We start from the raw sequence: 17,050 nt of genomic DNA on the forward strand, positions 1-17,050 counted from the left end.
CTGGGATCCAGGAGAAGAGCATTTTCTGCCACAGCTCTTGCCCTTTCGAACATCTTGTCACAGGAGGTAAGATCTGCCCCCTCTCTTTTAGCTTTCAGGAAAAGCCTTAAAACCTGGTTCTGTCAATTCGCATGGGGTCCTGAAGTAGAAGCTGTTGGCTGGAGGTGGCTGGCACACTAATGGAGAAGGCACCCTTACCTCTCCCCTCCAAATCCTTGTTTTTTTAGTTTGTTTTAATTTTTGTAGCTTTAATCCATTTTTATATTTATAATAATTGAATGTCTGTGTGTTTTATCATCGTACGTCACTCAGAGTCGCCCTGATCAGTGAGATGGATGCCAAATAAATTTGATCAGTTAATCAATCAATCAATCAATAAATGTGGTTCCATAAGTGGAGGATTTTTGTATGATGAATAATTTCTCTCTTCTAGTGAGAGCCTGCTGAAACAGACATCCAAGGGAAATACTCCCCTTCATTATTGTAGCCTTCATAATAAACCTGAATGCATAAAACTTCTTCTGCGAGCAAAAGCCAACATCACAATCAGTAAGTGATCATGAAATAAAATGAGTGTTCTGAATGAGAAGGCAAAATGTCAATTTCACTGTAGTGCTACAAAATCTGTAGTGAAGATTATAATGCTGCTGTATTTTATACTCTGTACTATATTTATTTTTCCTTTCTCTGTCTCTTCTGTAGTTTTTTAATTGTAGGTTTACTTAGTAGTAATGGATGGATGTTCAGTTTAAGAAAACATACTTGAATATTTGTATCACTGTAAATTTGATTTTAATACTGCATACCTGAACATTTAACCCATTCCCATTGATGTTACTGCATTGGGTTAGTCTTTTTCAGTACACAGTATTTAATTGCAAGCCATTTAAGAATAGTTAGTTTTACCCATTCAGTCATCTCCAACTCTTGGCAACTTTATAGGCAAGTGCTCTTAAACAACAATAATTACTAAATTCCATAGAACCATGGGAGAAAATAACATCCTACAGTGATTGGACATGTTATTTTAGGTGTATCTTCATATCTGTCAAACCCAACAGTTAGTAACTTGATTGGCAGCTAAACATGCTGTCCCAGGCATCTGCCAACACTCGCCTAAGCCAATAGGTGCCAGCAATTTACCCAGGACAAGGCAGTAAATCTCATCCTAGCAACAAAAACTTACACTCATGAGCATAAGCACAAGAGCCAAGGACAAAGCTTGAATAGGCAAATTGCTTTTATAATTGATAAGAAAATTAACAAAGAAAATCAGCTACTACCAAATCTAGATACTTATATGTAGTAGCTGATACACATCAGATATAGTGTTGAAGTCCTGCATCAATTTATCCTGCCTTTACTTGGTTTTGGACATTTGTGCCATTCACGTTATGACCTCAGATGTAGAAGGCATCTGCAAAGGGGTTTGATAATGGTCTTATCTGGCTTCAGGCTGTTTTCTTTCCAGCTCTGACAACTACAGTCCTTGCAGGCATAGTAATGGGTGATATTTTCCCCCCTCTATCCAGAGGCAATGATTAGTGAGATGGGAAACAAAGCCATGGGAACCCACCAATCACTTTCCTTAACAGGCCACATTAAATCAGTAGTGACAAGAGGACCAGTTGCAGCCTCCTTCTGTGGCAGAATAGAAATTGGCAACGAGAGCAGCATGTTTTATGCTGGCTTGGCATACTTTACTGCTGGAGAATAGCACTGTAATGTTTTGCCCTTAGTACATTCATTTAGCAGAAGCTTACAGTTTCACTACATTTTACAATTTATTGTGATAAAACAAATCTATCTTCTCTGCAGTCATGAGTAATTCACTTCCCCTTTCCTTCTTTGATGCAACTATAGAAAGAAATTAGGTTTCATGTTTAATATTGATTAACCATAATTTAGCAGTGCGTTCATAAGCTGATGTCTAGCTAATCTTGTAATTATGCCTTCCTTGAGCTGCAAGGAGTCATATATCTTAGATACAACAAATAAATCTTGTTTGCTCTTCCAGCTAAGACAAATATTAATTTGACACTTCTTAATACTAAATATTAAAATGTTAAACCCCAACCAGTCATTTTGGCAAGATTTTATTCTCAAATGACATACATCCTTCTATAGTATAATGACTGTAGTTGTGAAAATAACAGAACAGCTTTAATTGCATGTTTTGTATCTTATTGTATATAATATTTAAATTTACATAGTGTTAGCTCTTATGTTCCATATGTAACTTGGAGAATAACTTAAGAATTAATATTTTAAAAACTGTGTTTAAAACAGCAACTTTATATACTGCGGTCTAACTGGTTCATTTCCAGCAACCTTTCGGCACCAGAGGTCTTATTCTAACACAACAAAGTTTAATTAAAAACAAAAGAAAGTAAAATGCATTACCATCACAATACTCTGAGTTAATACAATGCCTAATACTGAATTTTTTTATGCTGTTCTTCACTTCACCTGAATCATCAAAATCATACAGTAGTATAGTGTTTCAGTATGGCTCAAGCCCCGGTATAAGGATGCTCAAACATGAATTTTCCTACACCACATATTTTCCTGTTAGGGGAACTTTACTCATACTTCCTGATTCCTTCCACATTCATTACTTGCTTAATCCAGAGTAGAAAACCCTTTTAAAAATGCTTTTCACAAAGGCTCTAGATGAGGCAGTTGTCAGAGCATTGCATCAGTGTTTTATATATTGCTTTTTTCTGTCTTTTGCAGATCTTTCTCTTTCAGGGAGCTCTCCACGGAGGGAGTCAAAAAGTTAATATGAGGGCCACATCCATGTGATTGAAGCCTCACCGTTTTTTTGTGAGCATAATACATAGAAAAATGAGCAGGGCTTTGCTTGCTTGGTTGTGGCTTCCATATTGACTTTTTTGACCTACCTGCAGTCTTGCACTGCTGTTCTTTCTTTGCATAGATGATGATTAAAAAAAGTAATATTTCAGCCATGCTAAACAATCACGGTGTGAAAACAACCCTTTGTTAGAAAAAAAGTTTCAAACTGGAAATACAAATAATGTACCCACAATCTTTAAATGTCATTCTGAGGTCCCTTCTGTGGTTGACAATATGATTTATATAAGTGGACAATTTATTTAATTATTATTCATTTGGTGACATCTAATATTCTCCAACAGCTAATGAAGCTGGAGAGACAGCCCTTGATATTGCTAGGCTACTGAATCACACTACATGTGAAGATCTGGTAAGAAACAGCAGGTTCAACACATATGTCTAGCGTTGTCCCAAGACCTTGACAAGTGGTGTCTGGATAATGTGCTCCAGACATAGCTATAGGCAGTATGTTTTCAAAATGCAAAGTATGCTGAAGCTATTACAGCTCTGCTGTACATGTATCTTTTTCCCGCAGCTTTTATCAGAATCTCTTCTCTTCTCTAATAGGTGTTCAGCTTTATTTAGCATAGCACTTAACTGTAAATTATAACAGCAGAACCATGTTAAGTAAAAATAAAAGCTGAAATATATTGAGTCATAACCACAACTACTTCAATTAAAGTGTTTCTGTTTTTATATGATTTATGTGCATGATCTTTGTATAAAGAGGATAGAATAACAGATTCTACTCACTTGCAAACAAAAGCCTGTGGAATGTGTTTCTTTTTCTTTTGAATTAGTGAGAATTAGTGAAAAGTTAGGTGTGTATTCACATACACACACACACACAAATATATAAAAGACAAAGAACATGAAGACAAAAAGAGACATATCTTCCCCTTGCTAGGCATCTAGTAACCTCTATTAAGATAACCTCTATTATCTTAATAGAAAGCTCTATTAAGATTTCTTAATCATAGACAAACCATGCAATGCCTTCTTACACATTATAATTTTGTTCATAATATTAAGGAAAGAACTGAAATGCCATGGTTTGGATACAAGCCCAATATCATATGCAGCTTTCCCCGCTGCCCCCCCATCCCCCCCACACACTATTTTTTAAAATCAGCTATAATAGGTAGGTTTTCATAGTTCAGAAATGATGTGGTTGAAATCTCAAAATATTCAGTCCTCAGCCCCGAATTCATCCTGTGCTGAAGTTAGTCTTTTGATTTCTAAATCTATTTTTCCCTGTGAGATTTTTCAGTTTTTGTTCTTATTCTTGTTTAGCTTAGTTTTGAGTATTTAAGAATTACTTTTTAAACATTCCCTAACTTAATGTCTGGGGGAAAACCCAAGTCTTCAATGCATTTTGAAAGATAGGCAAAATCAGGGCCAATCAACTATCAGGGGATGCTGTTGTAAAGGCAGCAATAGAGAAAGCATGTCTCTGAAGTCCCACAAGGTGATATTGCCTAAGCCAGTGTTTCTAATCTCACCAACCTCAAGATATGTGGATTTCAAATTCCAGAATTCCCCAGGCATCAGAGAATTGTGGGAGTTAACATCCACACATCTTAAAATTGCTGAGGCTGAGAAACATTGGCCTTATGCAATGGAGCTGGACATAATACTGTAGAAAGTGTTTCTTCTAGGACTACAGCTGTAGCTTTCTGTCTACCAATACAATCTGAAAAAGCTCAGTGGAAAGAGTTCACTTATGATGTCTATCTTTGGGACTGAATGGAAGTGGAAGGAAGGAAGGCTGAACCACTGATAGAGAGATGATTGAAAGGGTATTCACTTATATCCTTTGATTTTATCTAACAAATGCAAAATAAAAATCACCTTGAGAATTTCTGTGAAATTCTTCTTTGAAATTTCAAAACACCTTCTCTTCTACTGAATTGAGCTAAAACTGAAAAAGCAGAACAATTGTTCTACGTAAGACTATTCTGAGTACATAGCACAGTATTTTATAGTAGTGTGATTACATATCTAAACATTCCTTCCCTTTGTTTTCTGCTGCTTCCTAATTTCCATTGAAAGTCCCAAATACCAAAGAAAACAGATGTTAGTCCAGTGGCGTTAGAAATGCTTGGAATTTTCCCCACGCAATATCATTATGAGCAGAGATGTTCTGTATCTTCCAGCTATTGCAGGCTGAAAATAATCAGTTCAATATGCGTGCCCATGTTGAATATGAGTGGCAGCCAGGCCAAGAGGAGATATTTGAAAGTGATGATGAACTAGATGAAAAGGTAAGATCTCATCACTTCTGGTCAGGCTGAAATGTGTAACTATTATTATTTAATTGGTATGGTATGGATTTGGTACCTTATTAACAGATTACTGACCTTTTATTGGATATATTTTCTGATACCAATTCCATGAAAACTACACAGATATTTATCACAGTCACTGAATAAAATCAATGAGGTCCTGCCTAATTTCTTAAACTATTTTGATATTCTAAGGCCATAGTCTTGCATTATTTTTGTTATTGAATATCAGGGGCCTTAAGCATATTTCATTCTGTGGTTAAGATGCCACTCACAGATTTTCATCCAAACGTTGTGCTCCAGATAGACTACCTGTTACTATGTATTTAAGTCACCATTTTAAAGAGGATATTTTTCCTAATACAATGGTCCCAAATGTGATGATAAATGTAGCAGTTTTCCAAATATACAAATATAAAGAATACTATCTTTAACTTCACTTTTCCAGTAATGTAGTCTGCTTGTATGTTTCAGCCCTGGCTGGTGAAAAAAGATCGCTTTCATCGCCCACAAAGCTGCTACAATCTTCCTGGGCCAGCCTCTCAGTCATGGAAGAATCCAGCTGACTTTTTCAGAGGAACCAGTCCAGCATCCCAGGACAAGTGCCATGACTTATATGCCATACCACATGGCTGTAGATCTGCCGCAACAGCATCACCTCCCACTTCTGCCTGTCCAGGCCCTCCATTGCCACCACGTAATACCCCCAGAGGCAAGACAATGGTTTTTTGGTACACTTTTGTTTAGTCTTGAAATTATACCATTTTAAAAATTTTATATATATATATATATATATATATATATATATATATATATATATATATATATATATATATATATATATATATATATATATATATATATATATATATATATATATATATATATATATATATATATATATATATATATATATATATATATATATATATATATATATATATATATATATATATATATATATATATATTATATTAATATATAATCTATTTTAATATTTAAAATAGATTAGTACTAATCTATTTTAGTACTAATAGTACTAATAGTAATAGTACTAATAGTACTAATCTATTTTAATATTTAATGCAATCTTTGTAAAACCACACACTTATGCTTTAATATAAATACAGTAGATGAATCTGAGGATATGATTAACCTATTCTCCTTATTTGCATCTTACAGTTTATTAATATTGCTGTAATTGAATTTGTTTCTGAGCCCCCAGCTTCTCTCCTCCATCACCCCCAACCAGCAACTCTGTCTATCCTGTAGATACAGCGGCTAAAAGAGCTGTGCCGCCTCCTCTGACCATTAGGCATAAGCGGACCTCCTCAGAGCCTCTGCCCTCTACACCACTGAATCACAGTCCTTCTGATGGTAAGAGAGCCTACTGAATCACTTCTCAAGTGGAAAATCTACTCTGATATATATACTGATTCAGATAACTGATTCCTTATGCTTTTGACACTGGTTTTACTATGTTTCTGACTCATTAGACAAAGTTCACTTCATAACAGAGAAAAATAGCTTTGATTCTATTTTTTTATTAGATTCTAGATCTTTCTCACTTCCAAGTCGCTACTCTCCAGAAGGAGCTTCTCCTAGGAGTTTGAGGTAATTGTGTACATGTGATATGCAGAACTGAATAATAATGCTACCTGCCTGAAGCTGGGTTTGCTCTGAGGATACATCCTAGTTTTGAATAGAGACTAAGAGTCTTACGTTGTTTGTGCATGAGTTAACGGGAATATAAAAGTTACTCTGGCCAAAATAGTCATTATCACTGATCTTTTTTTTTTACCAGCTGGGACTTTGGAAATCTCTTACGGGTATTTTGTGAATGCAAATTTAAGCTACTTTGCACTAGACTGGGAATATTTAGACAGAGGCAATCATTTAGAGACGTTCAGTAGCAAGTAATAAGTAGAGGATTATTCAACATATGTACATATGTATGTATGCATGTATATAATTTTCCTCTCCCTCTTCCTCTCCACCTACATTATTTCCCTCAGTTCTCAGCCATCTGAACTCTCTGAAGGGGTGGATTCCTGGCAGCAAGGTAAGAGAGTTTCTTTTAAATATACTATTTAGTTGTAACTGAGAATTGTTATCTCTTTCTTCAGAGAGGCATTTCAGTTGTGAAAAAAAGTCAATTTACATAACTGCCTGCAATAGTTGGGTGGGGGAGGAAGATGGGGAAAAAAATACTTTTTTCAAGTTTTATCATTATGAAAATAAGTGCTATCGAAAGTGCAATTATATGAATGCTATAAACTCTGCAAAGCTAGCAGGTAGAATTTAATAGGGAAAAGTTTTCCCATCCAAGCTCAGAAATATTTATCAAATTATTTAAACACAGAAGGTCACCTACTTCACAGTTTATCCAAAAATAATAATGTTATAAACTATTTATTTGATAACTAATTTTGATCAAAATCTCTGATTTGGAAATTGAGTAGTTACAGGTGGAACATATCAATGAACGTTTTTTTCCTGGGATAAAGTGGCTGCTGCCATATAAAGGTAATTTAACTGCTTTAAAGCATTCTGACAGATGCTACATATTCCTACCAAAACACATTTTGCACTTCAAATCTGATTTCTTTCAGTCACAATAAATACTTTTGATTTCTTGTATAAAGTCATTCCCATCTTTAAAACCAGCAATCCCCAAAACAATAAAAGCAAAACAATCACTGTAATATCTCTTGAGGCCCACCAGCTATGAGGACACTGAGATTATGGTGTCCAACAACTTTCTTAACCTCAGGAACTTTAAGATATGTGGACTTCAGCTGGGATTTCTGGCTGTCAATCCACATAAAATTGCCAAGATTGAGAAACACTGGTCTACAGGATGACAAAGGTTGCCTACGCTAATCTGTGTTGGAAGAGACACCTTTTATAGCATACTTCTGTGGCTCAAAAGAAACCATTTTGGCTATGAACCAATGCTCTATGTGTTGTTAGCTGCGAAGTCGTGTCTGACTCATTGTGACCCCATGGACAACGTTCCTCCAGGCCTTCCTGTCCTCTACCATCTTCCAGGGTCCCTTTAAGCTCATGCCTACTGCTTCAGTGACTCCATCCAGCCACCTCATTCTCTGTCATCCCCTTCTTCATTTGCCCTCAATCTTTCCCAGCATTAGGCTCTTCTCCAGTGAGTCCTTCCTTCTCATTAGGTGGCCAAAGTATTTGAGTTTCAACTTTAGGATCTGGCCTTCTAAAGAGCAGTCAGGGTTGATCTCCTCTAGGACTGACCGGTTTGATCGCCTTGCAGTCCAAGGGACTCGCAGGAGTCTTCTCCTCAATTCTTTGGTGCTCAACCTTTCTTATGGTCCAACTTTCATTGCCATACATTGCAACTGGGAAGACCATAGCTCTATACAACAATCCAAATTATAGCAATCTTGGGAAATGGCTGCACAGTTATTCTTGAATGTGTTCAGTGAAGAGGAATCTAGGTAAACACTATCAAACTGGACATTTTTATCACATTCAGACAGTATTTGTCTTAAGCAAAATCACTATTCCAAGTTCTCCCATTTAAGAATAACAGACTGTTATCCTCTTTGTGAAATCTCTAAAGATACTGAAAAGTGCTGTTCTGTTTCTCCTTGGTCATTTTCTTCAGTACTGGAAGAGTCTGCTCAAAATACATATTAAAATCTATGTAGCACATCAACTTCAGAGGTCAATAGGAAATGGCCAGGTAAAGGTAAAGGTAAAGGTTCCCCCGCACATGTGTGCTAGTCGTTTCCAACTCTAGGGGCTGGTGCTCATCTCCGTTTCAAAGCCGAAGAGCCAGCGCTTGTCCGAGGACGTCTCCGTGGTCATGTGGCCGGCATGACTAGACGCCAAAGGCACACGGAACACTGTTACCTTCCCACCGGAGTGGTCCCTATTTTTCTACTTGCATTTTTACGTGCTTTCGAACTGCTAGGTTGGCAGAAGCTGGGACGAGTAACAGGCGCTCACTCTGTTATGCGGCACTCGGGATTCGACCCGCCAAACTGCCGACCTTCTGATCGACAAGCTCAGCGTCCTAATCCACTGAGCCACCGCGTCCCTAGGTACTACAGTAGTGATTCCAAATTATCAATACACTTGTCCCTTTCATACACTCATTAGTTTTATCACAAGCTGCCCAGAGATATGTACAATTAATCATACTGCTGTTTCACTGAGATAAACAGGGAGGCATCTGTGTCCTAACTGGGGCTAATAGAAATATGACATTGACCTCCTATTCTAATGAGGATGCATGCTCAGTTAATATAGGTTAAATATTGGAGGGGATAAGCATAGAGGTTTCACTTAGAATTATTGAATTGCTCCTTTATCTATTAATGGCCCTTGCCCTGAAGTTGGTAGTCTAGAGCAGGACTTTTCAACCTTTTCACCAATTGTACCACTTTTAGAATATGGCAATATTCAAGTACCACCAGTCGCCTAGCAAGGTGTCACAAACCTGATGACCGAAAAAAGAGGAAAAAAGTGATAAAGTACAGGGAGTCCTTGACTTACAACAGTTTGCTTAGTGACTGTTTGAAGTTACAACGGCATTGGAAAAAGTGATTTATGACAATTTTTCACACTTATGACCATTGCAGCATCCCCAGGGTCACATGATTTACATTTGCATTGGCAACTGATTCATATTTATGATGGTTGCAGTGTCCTGGGATCACATGATCCCCATTTGCAACCTTTTGACAAGCAAAGTCAATGGGGAAAGCAGATTCACTTAACAACCACGTTACTAATTTAACAACTACAGTGATTCATGTAACAAATGTGGCAAGAAAAGTCATAAAATGGGGCAAATCTCATTTAACAAATTTCTCACCCCTTCTCCTTTTATATCCTCTCCTCTCCTTCCCATATCCTTTTATATCTGGGGTGTCAAACTTGATTTCATTGAGGGCCACATCAGCATTGTGGTTACTGTTGGTGGGGGGAGTGGAGCTGTGTGGCCAATTCTACATCATTCAGGTTGGGGGCACCTGTGGGGGGGATCCAGGGGTCTCTGTTGGAGGGGCTTAGGGTTAGGCTCCTTCCCTCCCTCCCTCTTTCTCATTCACATCTCTCTCTTTCTCTTCTTTTCTCTTCTCCCTTTCTCCTCACGGCTTCTCTCACAAAAAGCCTTTTCTCTCTTTCTCACGCACACGTCCCTCCAAAATCCTCCTTATTCTCACACACATGCCTCTCCAAAATCCTCCCCATTCTCACGCACATGTCCCTCCAAAATCCTCCCCATTATCATGCACACACCTCTCCAAAAACCATTTTCCCCTCCTCTCTCTCTCTCTCTCTCTCTCTCTCTCTCTCACACACACACACACACACACACCACTTCTCTGACAAAAGCCTTTTCTCTTCTGCCTCTTTCTCCAGCACCTTTTTTCCTCTCCCTCTCCCGCCAAAACTGCCTCCTTTTATATCCCTTCCTGTCTCTGCCCCCCTCTTCCTTTCTCTTCCCAGTGAGCCAGAAGTGCTGATCCTGGGGACTTTGTCTCACCCCAGCCCTGCAGCTCCTGAGGACTCTCATGGCAAATCCTGCACTGCACCGCTTTGGCTCATTCCCTCCCCCACTACACTTGGCTAGCCTGGGCAGGGCCGCATATCACCTGCCAAGTATCAATGTACCACCGGTGGTACCACCGGTTGAAAAGTCCTGGTCTACTGGGTAGTTCTATTTCCTGTGTTGTTTGGATGCATGTAATTTGCTCCTGGAGGGATGGGCTGCAAACTATGAATGCCTTTGGATCATTACACTATAGAGTCTGGTGGGCAAGCCACTGCAAATATCTGATCTGCATAAAGCCACAATAAATCCTCCAGCACAAAGTGTGTTTTTGCTTTCTCCAGTCTGATTTATTATATTCTGTATCTGCCAGCATCCTAAGTAGCTTGTGGTTATTTGAGGTTCATGGGACTGGTTTGCATCCCATCTTCTTCAGAATTAGTTCTCCTGCCAGCTACTCACTTTTGGGCCACTAGAACTGGTTTTCAACTATGATTGATTTATGGTCTCAAAATATTCTAGAATTATGTCTTCTCATCATAACAAGTATCAGCTTTTTTGGCACAAACAGCAAACTTCAGAGAGAAAGAATAAATGTGGGCTCTGATCCTCCCAGAAAATGTAAAGTTATAACTTTATATTACAGAGCACACTATCACGAAGGGAATAGATACTGGCATTAGGTTCATACATTGTGACAAATAAGCTTACCATAAAATGAGGCAACTAAAATTTAATCTTGCATTCTGTCAAGCTTCAAGTGCCCATTTCTGGGCGACATCCTAATACATCCCAATATACATTGCCCCCTCTCTCTTTCTCCCTCTCCTTCCTCCTCCTCCCCTCTCTCCCCTTCCTTAAAGCTGCTCCAGTTTCTCTCAATCTTTATTTAAATATGCCTAGAACCGAACACAAGCAAGAACCTGACCAGTGAAGAATGGAAGAAAGTTATGATTTTCTGTTGTTTGCAAACAATATCTTTCTATTTATCAGGAACTCAGCAATGATACAGCAACTGTTAAGGGCACCAGGATGTTCAACCAACAACACTGGTTCTATAATTCAGGAGTGGATAAACTGTTCATTCTCTTTTCTCCTTTCAGAAGAATCCACTCTTTCAGAAGTGATCCATTATGTGTCCTATATTGTATGGGAAGCATATGCTGTACAAATAGTATTGAATTAGAGTGAAAATTGCACAGCATTAAATACACCAACATGCATTCTGCATAATTACTTAGATTGTCCAAAAAATGAAAATGACATATCTTTTTACATTGCAGCTGCCTCAGAAGGAATGAAGATTACTTCTGAGCCAAACCAAAACTCAAGAGAGAACCACTGGTCTTCTTCTCAATCTCCTGAGTCATCAGATGACATTCCTCCACCACTACCAAAAAGGGGATACATGGTATGTTCTTAAACTTAATATCCTGAGGTTATTTTTGCTTAGAATACACATTTATGGACTAAGGTAACTATCTTCTTCTGATACAAAATATCCTAGATACTATCTAAATATATACGAACCCATATTCAGACAGGCTTGGGGGCAATTAACTGTTCAATACTTCAGTTAAAAAATAGATAATACCACAGTGTATGATTATGTGCACTGAAATATTTAGCAATTAGGTAATTCATTGTGTGATGGTCTCATTTTACATATTTAGGTCTTCTTCACAATAGGATTGAGATTTCATTTCATAAACCGGTATCAATAAAAATCCATGGAATTTCATGGATGCATGAGACACATGCAGAAATATATAAATTATCTTTAAAAACCCAAAGATATTTACTGTTCTGAATATTTCTTCTTTTTATTTGCCTTATGATTAGCTTTTGCAATTCTGTGTGATATACAATATCCACACACTTAAGCTTTTTGGTTATGGTAAACTGTTTGCTTATGGCAGAATACATCCTGTCTACATCGTGTCAGAGCCCTTTATGATTGTCAGGCTGACCATGAAGATGAGCTCACTTTCAAGGCTGGAGAAATCATTATAGTAGAAGGACAAGAGGATTCCAACTGGTGGGTAAGTGTCAATTTGATTCTCTATTATTATTATTGGGAATTCCTTATTGAGCACGGAACACATCCCATAAGACCTGTTTCAGGTTTGGGACAAAGACTCTGTGAAGGAGCCTATAAGAATTTTCCTACTAAGTCATTGGGCCTATTTTTGGCAATGGATAGCATGGCTGGTGTATATCAGGCACCAACAGGCAATGGAATATTCTGAGTATTTAGCATCTATTTTAGATGGTGTACTGTATTTTCAAAAAGTCTTCCAACAATTATATTAATTTTCAGTTATGCCTTAGAATAATGTTATATTAGAACCCTTGTGAGAAACTAAAAATGTTAAATAGATTTCGTTGCCTGGCAGTATTCAGAATTCTTGGTCTGCTACAAAAAAAAAGGTACAATGGAGCTCAAAATAACATTAAAATCTTAGGTACAGACTCATCCCATCTAATGCAGAGTTCCCCAATGTTTCCGGGTTTGTGGACCAGTGGGGGGGGGGAGGAGGAGAGGGGATGGTTCTGAGTGAGCAGCCGGCAGCACATGCGCAAACAGCTCCATTTGCATGAGCGATGTGCATGTGCACCTGTCGCTCACACAAATGAAGCACACATGTACGCACTTGCCCTCTGCTCGGTCAAGTGAGGATATGTGCGTGTGCTCATGGGCTCACTGGCCTTTTCCACGGCCCGTTTGCAATTTCCTCATGGTCCACTAGGTTGGGGACCCCTGATCCAATATATCTCTATTCCGATATGTGGAAAATGATGGAATCAGAAATACTGATAAGCATGTATATCTTCCTAAGGAGCTTCTAATTATTGTGCACTGTTCCTGCTGTCTGTTAAAAGTCTTGGCTTTTCTTTTATTTTTTCAGCATGGCAGGATTGAAGGATACCCTCACAGAAAAGGCGTCTTCCCGGTGTCATTTGTTTATATACTACCTGAATAAGAATACATCTAATTCACGCAAAGTACAATCCACTCTACTGTAAAAGGGCCTCCTGTCCTCTCAAAACACGCGCATTAATCTGCAGTCAATAGTTGTTCAGAAACACTTATTGGAATTAAATACAATTCTTTGGCACTGAAATGTCATACAGAGGACAAACATCTCCTCCACAAGTCATTGGCAAGAAGTCCATTGAATTTTTTTTAAAAAAACGATACCTGAACTGCAAGAGCTTTTTGATGAACTCATCAAACATACCTGTGGGAATAGTGCAATTTCTTGCTGTCACTGTTCGTGCATGAATGCAAGCGGTACGTGGGTACCTTTCAAATGCCTCTGTCATCCATCTCTTAGACTAGAGAATGATTTAAGCAAAAAGACTTCACTGTTCCAAAATTTATCAGTATATATAATAATATAATTCACAATAATAAGAGATAAAGAGAAGAAATTAATCAAACATGTCATAAGAAGATAATGCCTGTGTCTATTGTTTATTTCTAAATATCAAACATGTCATAAGAAGATAATGCCTATGCCTACTGCATATTTCTAAATGTCAGAAATACATGAGAAAAAATGCAAATGTATAGTGTTTCTTTATTCTTCTCTTCCCTGTATTCATGAAACATGAAGGGAAACATTTTCAGAAATAATGCTTTAGGATGTCTATGGAGATTCTCAGTCATCCAGATCATGGTTGTCCCAAAGGTGCTTTTTCAAAAGGCAAGTGGACTTTGTTTTTCCTTGAAGACATTTCGCTTCTTATACAAGAAATGTCTTCATTTTAAAGAAAAACAAAGTCCAGTTGCCTTTTGAAAAAGCACCTTTAGTTTTTGAAGTAAAATAATCATGTTATGTCTGATTTGACTGTTTGTAAATCTGCATGTGCAATGTATTCCATAAGGACTCCTACTAAAGGATGAATAAGAATGGGAGAAACTTACTTGCATCTAAAATATATCAAAAAATAGAAATCACAAAATATATTTCAGTTTCTGCAAACCCACCCAATCCTTTCTTAAAAACATTGTTTATTAGAGAAAGAAAATAATACATAAACTTTTAAATTTTAAAGTCTTTTAAATTTTCCAGTTAGATGCGTTCTTCTACTATTCATAATAAAGTCTTAGAATAAATATGGTATACTGAAATTTCATTTTCCCCAAGTTAACAACAGTTCTTTTAAATCTCCAAAACTGTTTCTAATAATGCAAAATAATGCTATTAATGCAGAATTCCTTTAGTTGCTATTATGTTACTAAAATAAATACAGTACTCCAAATGTCTTAATGGTGCTTTATATTATAGTACTTCTATTTACTGATAATGTGATATTCCATCTTCAATAACAATTTTGTTCCTTGTTTCTGAACTGAATATAGCTCATAATTATTTCTCTTATCAATGTCTACTTCACTGATAAGATTACAAAATGTTGACACTGAAAAGGGCAGAACTATATACTATTTATTTCATGTCTTTGAATTTTTTATTTTTGTTCAAATTCATTGTCAAAAATTATCTCTGTCCTCCTTTATAACAGTATTTTGGTAAGTCATAAGTTGTTAATATAATAGAAGAATCCTATTTTTATTTATCCCCTTCCCCATACAAATATTTTTTGAATGCTACTCTGCTTTGATCTTGGTTTTTTCATATATATCTTTGCTGTGTTGTTTCCAGTATAAAAAGGAAATATTCTCAAAAATAGAACTGGGAAGTGGTCATACACTGAAAAAGAAAAAGAGAAATAACCTTAATATAACTGTTTATGGAACCCATATATTTCTCCTTTCATTTACATAAATTATACTAGGGTAGTAAAGTGTTTCTGAATGAGATGCAAGCAGGAATGCTAATTCTAAATAGCAACATGAATACAAACTACTATGTAATTTTAATATTAGGTAAGGGTAAAGGTTCCCCCGCACATGCGTGCTAGTCGTTTCCAACTCTAGGGGACGGTGCTCATCTCCGTTTCAAATCCAAAAAGCCAGCGTTTGTCCGAGGACGTCTCCGTGGTCATGTGGCCGACCCGGGATTTGACCCGCAATTTTAATGTTACTGAAATTTAATAAATAAAACTAAAATTTAAAAACCAGAATGCCAATGAGTAAGCAATATAAAAGGAGTACACTGAAATAGTTCAGACATATAGAGGAAATGAATTAGGATCAATTGCAAAACAAAACAAAACAGAAAAACAAAATCAAAGGAAGAGTAAATGGGTAAAGAGGGAGAACAAAAGATTATGATTGGAGGGAGCTATTTAGTTCCTCAAAAAGAGAGAAGTGGGAATTTTAATGAACAAAAGGCAGCATATGAAGTAGTATACGTACATGATAGAAGTAAAAATGGTTTGCAGACATGTATGGAGAGATATAGTGACTGGTTTGGGTGTAAACCAGATTTGTTTTCTTTTTTTAAAAACTCATACCATTAATTTCTTTGACATTATTTTTACTTGCAATCTATACTTGACATGATGTAATGGGCATGTATGTACATATGCATAAAATTGATGATTGTGACTTTATTTATTTGACTCTTACCTGAGTATTTGCATCCTCACATGCATACTGCAATAACATAAAAAATAATAATAATCTCTAATTTTAAATACAATTTATAAGAAGCTAAAAAAACTATACTATAAATGATTCTGAGAAAAATCTCTTAACAGGACAACTGTTAATGATGTGCTGAAGAAAGTTGAAGGACTCAGCCTATCAGTTTGCCTACCACACATTGCACACACAAAATCAGGACATCAAAATCAGGACTCACAATCAATGCAGGGTAGGGTCTGGAAACAGAGACAGTATTGTGGGTATGGTTTTCTGCTGACCTGAGTAATAGAAAGTCCCTTATACCAGAAGTTGGAAAAGGCCCTGAAAAGTCATCTAGCATAACTTACTATTTCAAGAAAAGATCAACAATGGCGAGAAATCTAACTCTCATTACTAAACTTCAGTGAATGATGTCCCTGAAGAATGTAATACAAAAACAGCAGTATGGGCAGATTCTTCGTGCTGTAGCCAAATTTTATGGCCTCATTTGCAAAAGGAATACAATTGCCAAATTAATAACAACAAACTGTGTCATGGTCAACCAACAACTTAATCACAGAGCATCTACTTGTTGTGTCACATCTGCAAACAGCTACAGGAAACCACTTCTAATTACAGTATGTTTCAAACACATTTCCTTTTTTATTGCTTAAGCTGATCTGTTTTAGGAAGAGAATGCACATTTTCAAAAAGGAAAAAAACAGATCAGTTAGACTGTTAAATCTTTTTGCAAATTTTCTCCTCCGTCTTACCAGAATCTGTAAATTGTAGCCTATGGCTGGGGAAGATTAAGATTTTTACTAAGAAAAGGCAAATAAATAA

General features: G+C 36.9%; 1 protein-coding gene across 1 annotated transcript in view; it reads left to right on the top strand.

Moving 5' to 3' along the window:
- LOC308665400 (arf-GAP with SH3 domain, ANK repeat and PH domain-containing protein 1-like) overlaps positions 1 to 16,188 on the top strand; it is a 55,752-nt gene extending 39,564 nt beyond the window's left edge. Inside the window, exons 19-28 of the mRNA XM_081323389.1 lie at positions 434 to 549; positions 3,159 to 3,226; positions 5,013 to 5,120; positions 5,616 to 5,853; positions 6,414 to 6,518; positions 6,692 to 6,755; positions 7,157 to 7,203; positions 11,955 to 12,082; positions 12,591 to 12,713; positions 13,581 to 16,188. Coding sequence (XP_081179515.1) covers positions 434 to 549; positions 3,159 to 3,226; positions 5,013 to 5,120; positions 5,616 to 5,853; positions 6,414 to 6,518; positions 6,692 to 6,755; positions 7,157 to 7,203; positions 11,955 to 12,082; positions 12,591 to 12,713; positions 13,581 to 13,655 — 1,072 coding nt within the window. The 3' untranslated portion in view covers positions 13,656 to 16,188. The remainder of the gene's footprint in view (positions 1 to 433; positions 550 to 3,158; positions 3,227 to 5,012; positions 5,121 to 5,615; positions 5,854 to 6,413; positions 6,519 to 6,691; positions 6,756 to 7,156; positions 7,204 to 11,954; positions 12,083 to 12,590; positions 12,714 to 13,580) is intronic.
- The last annotated feature ends 862 nt before the right edge of the window (positions 16,189 to 17,050 follow it).

This window comes from Vipera berus (assembly GCF_964194415.1).
Source record: "Vipera berus genome assembly, chromosome: 3".
In the NCBI taxonomy this organism is placed as follows: Eukaryota; Metazoa; Chordata; class Lepidosauria; order Squamata; family Viperidae; genus Vipera; species Vipera berus.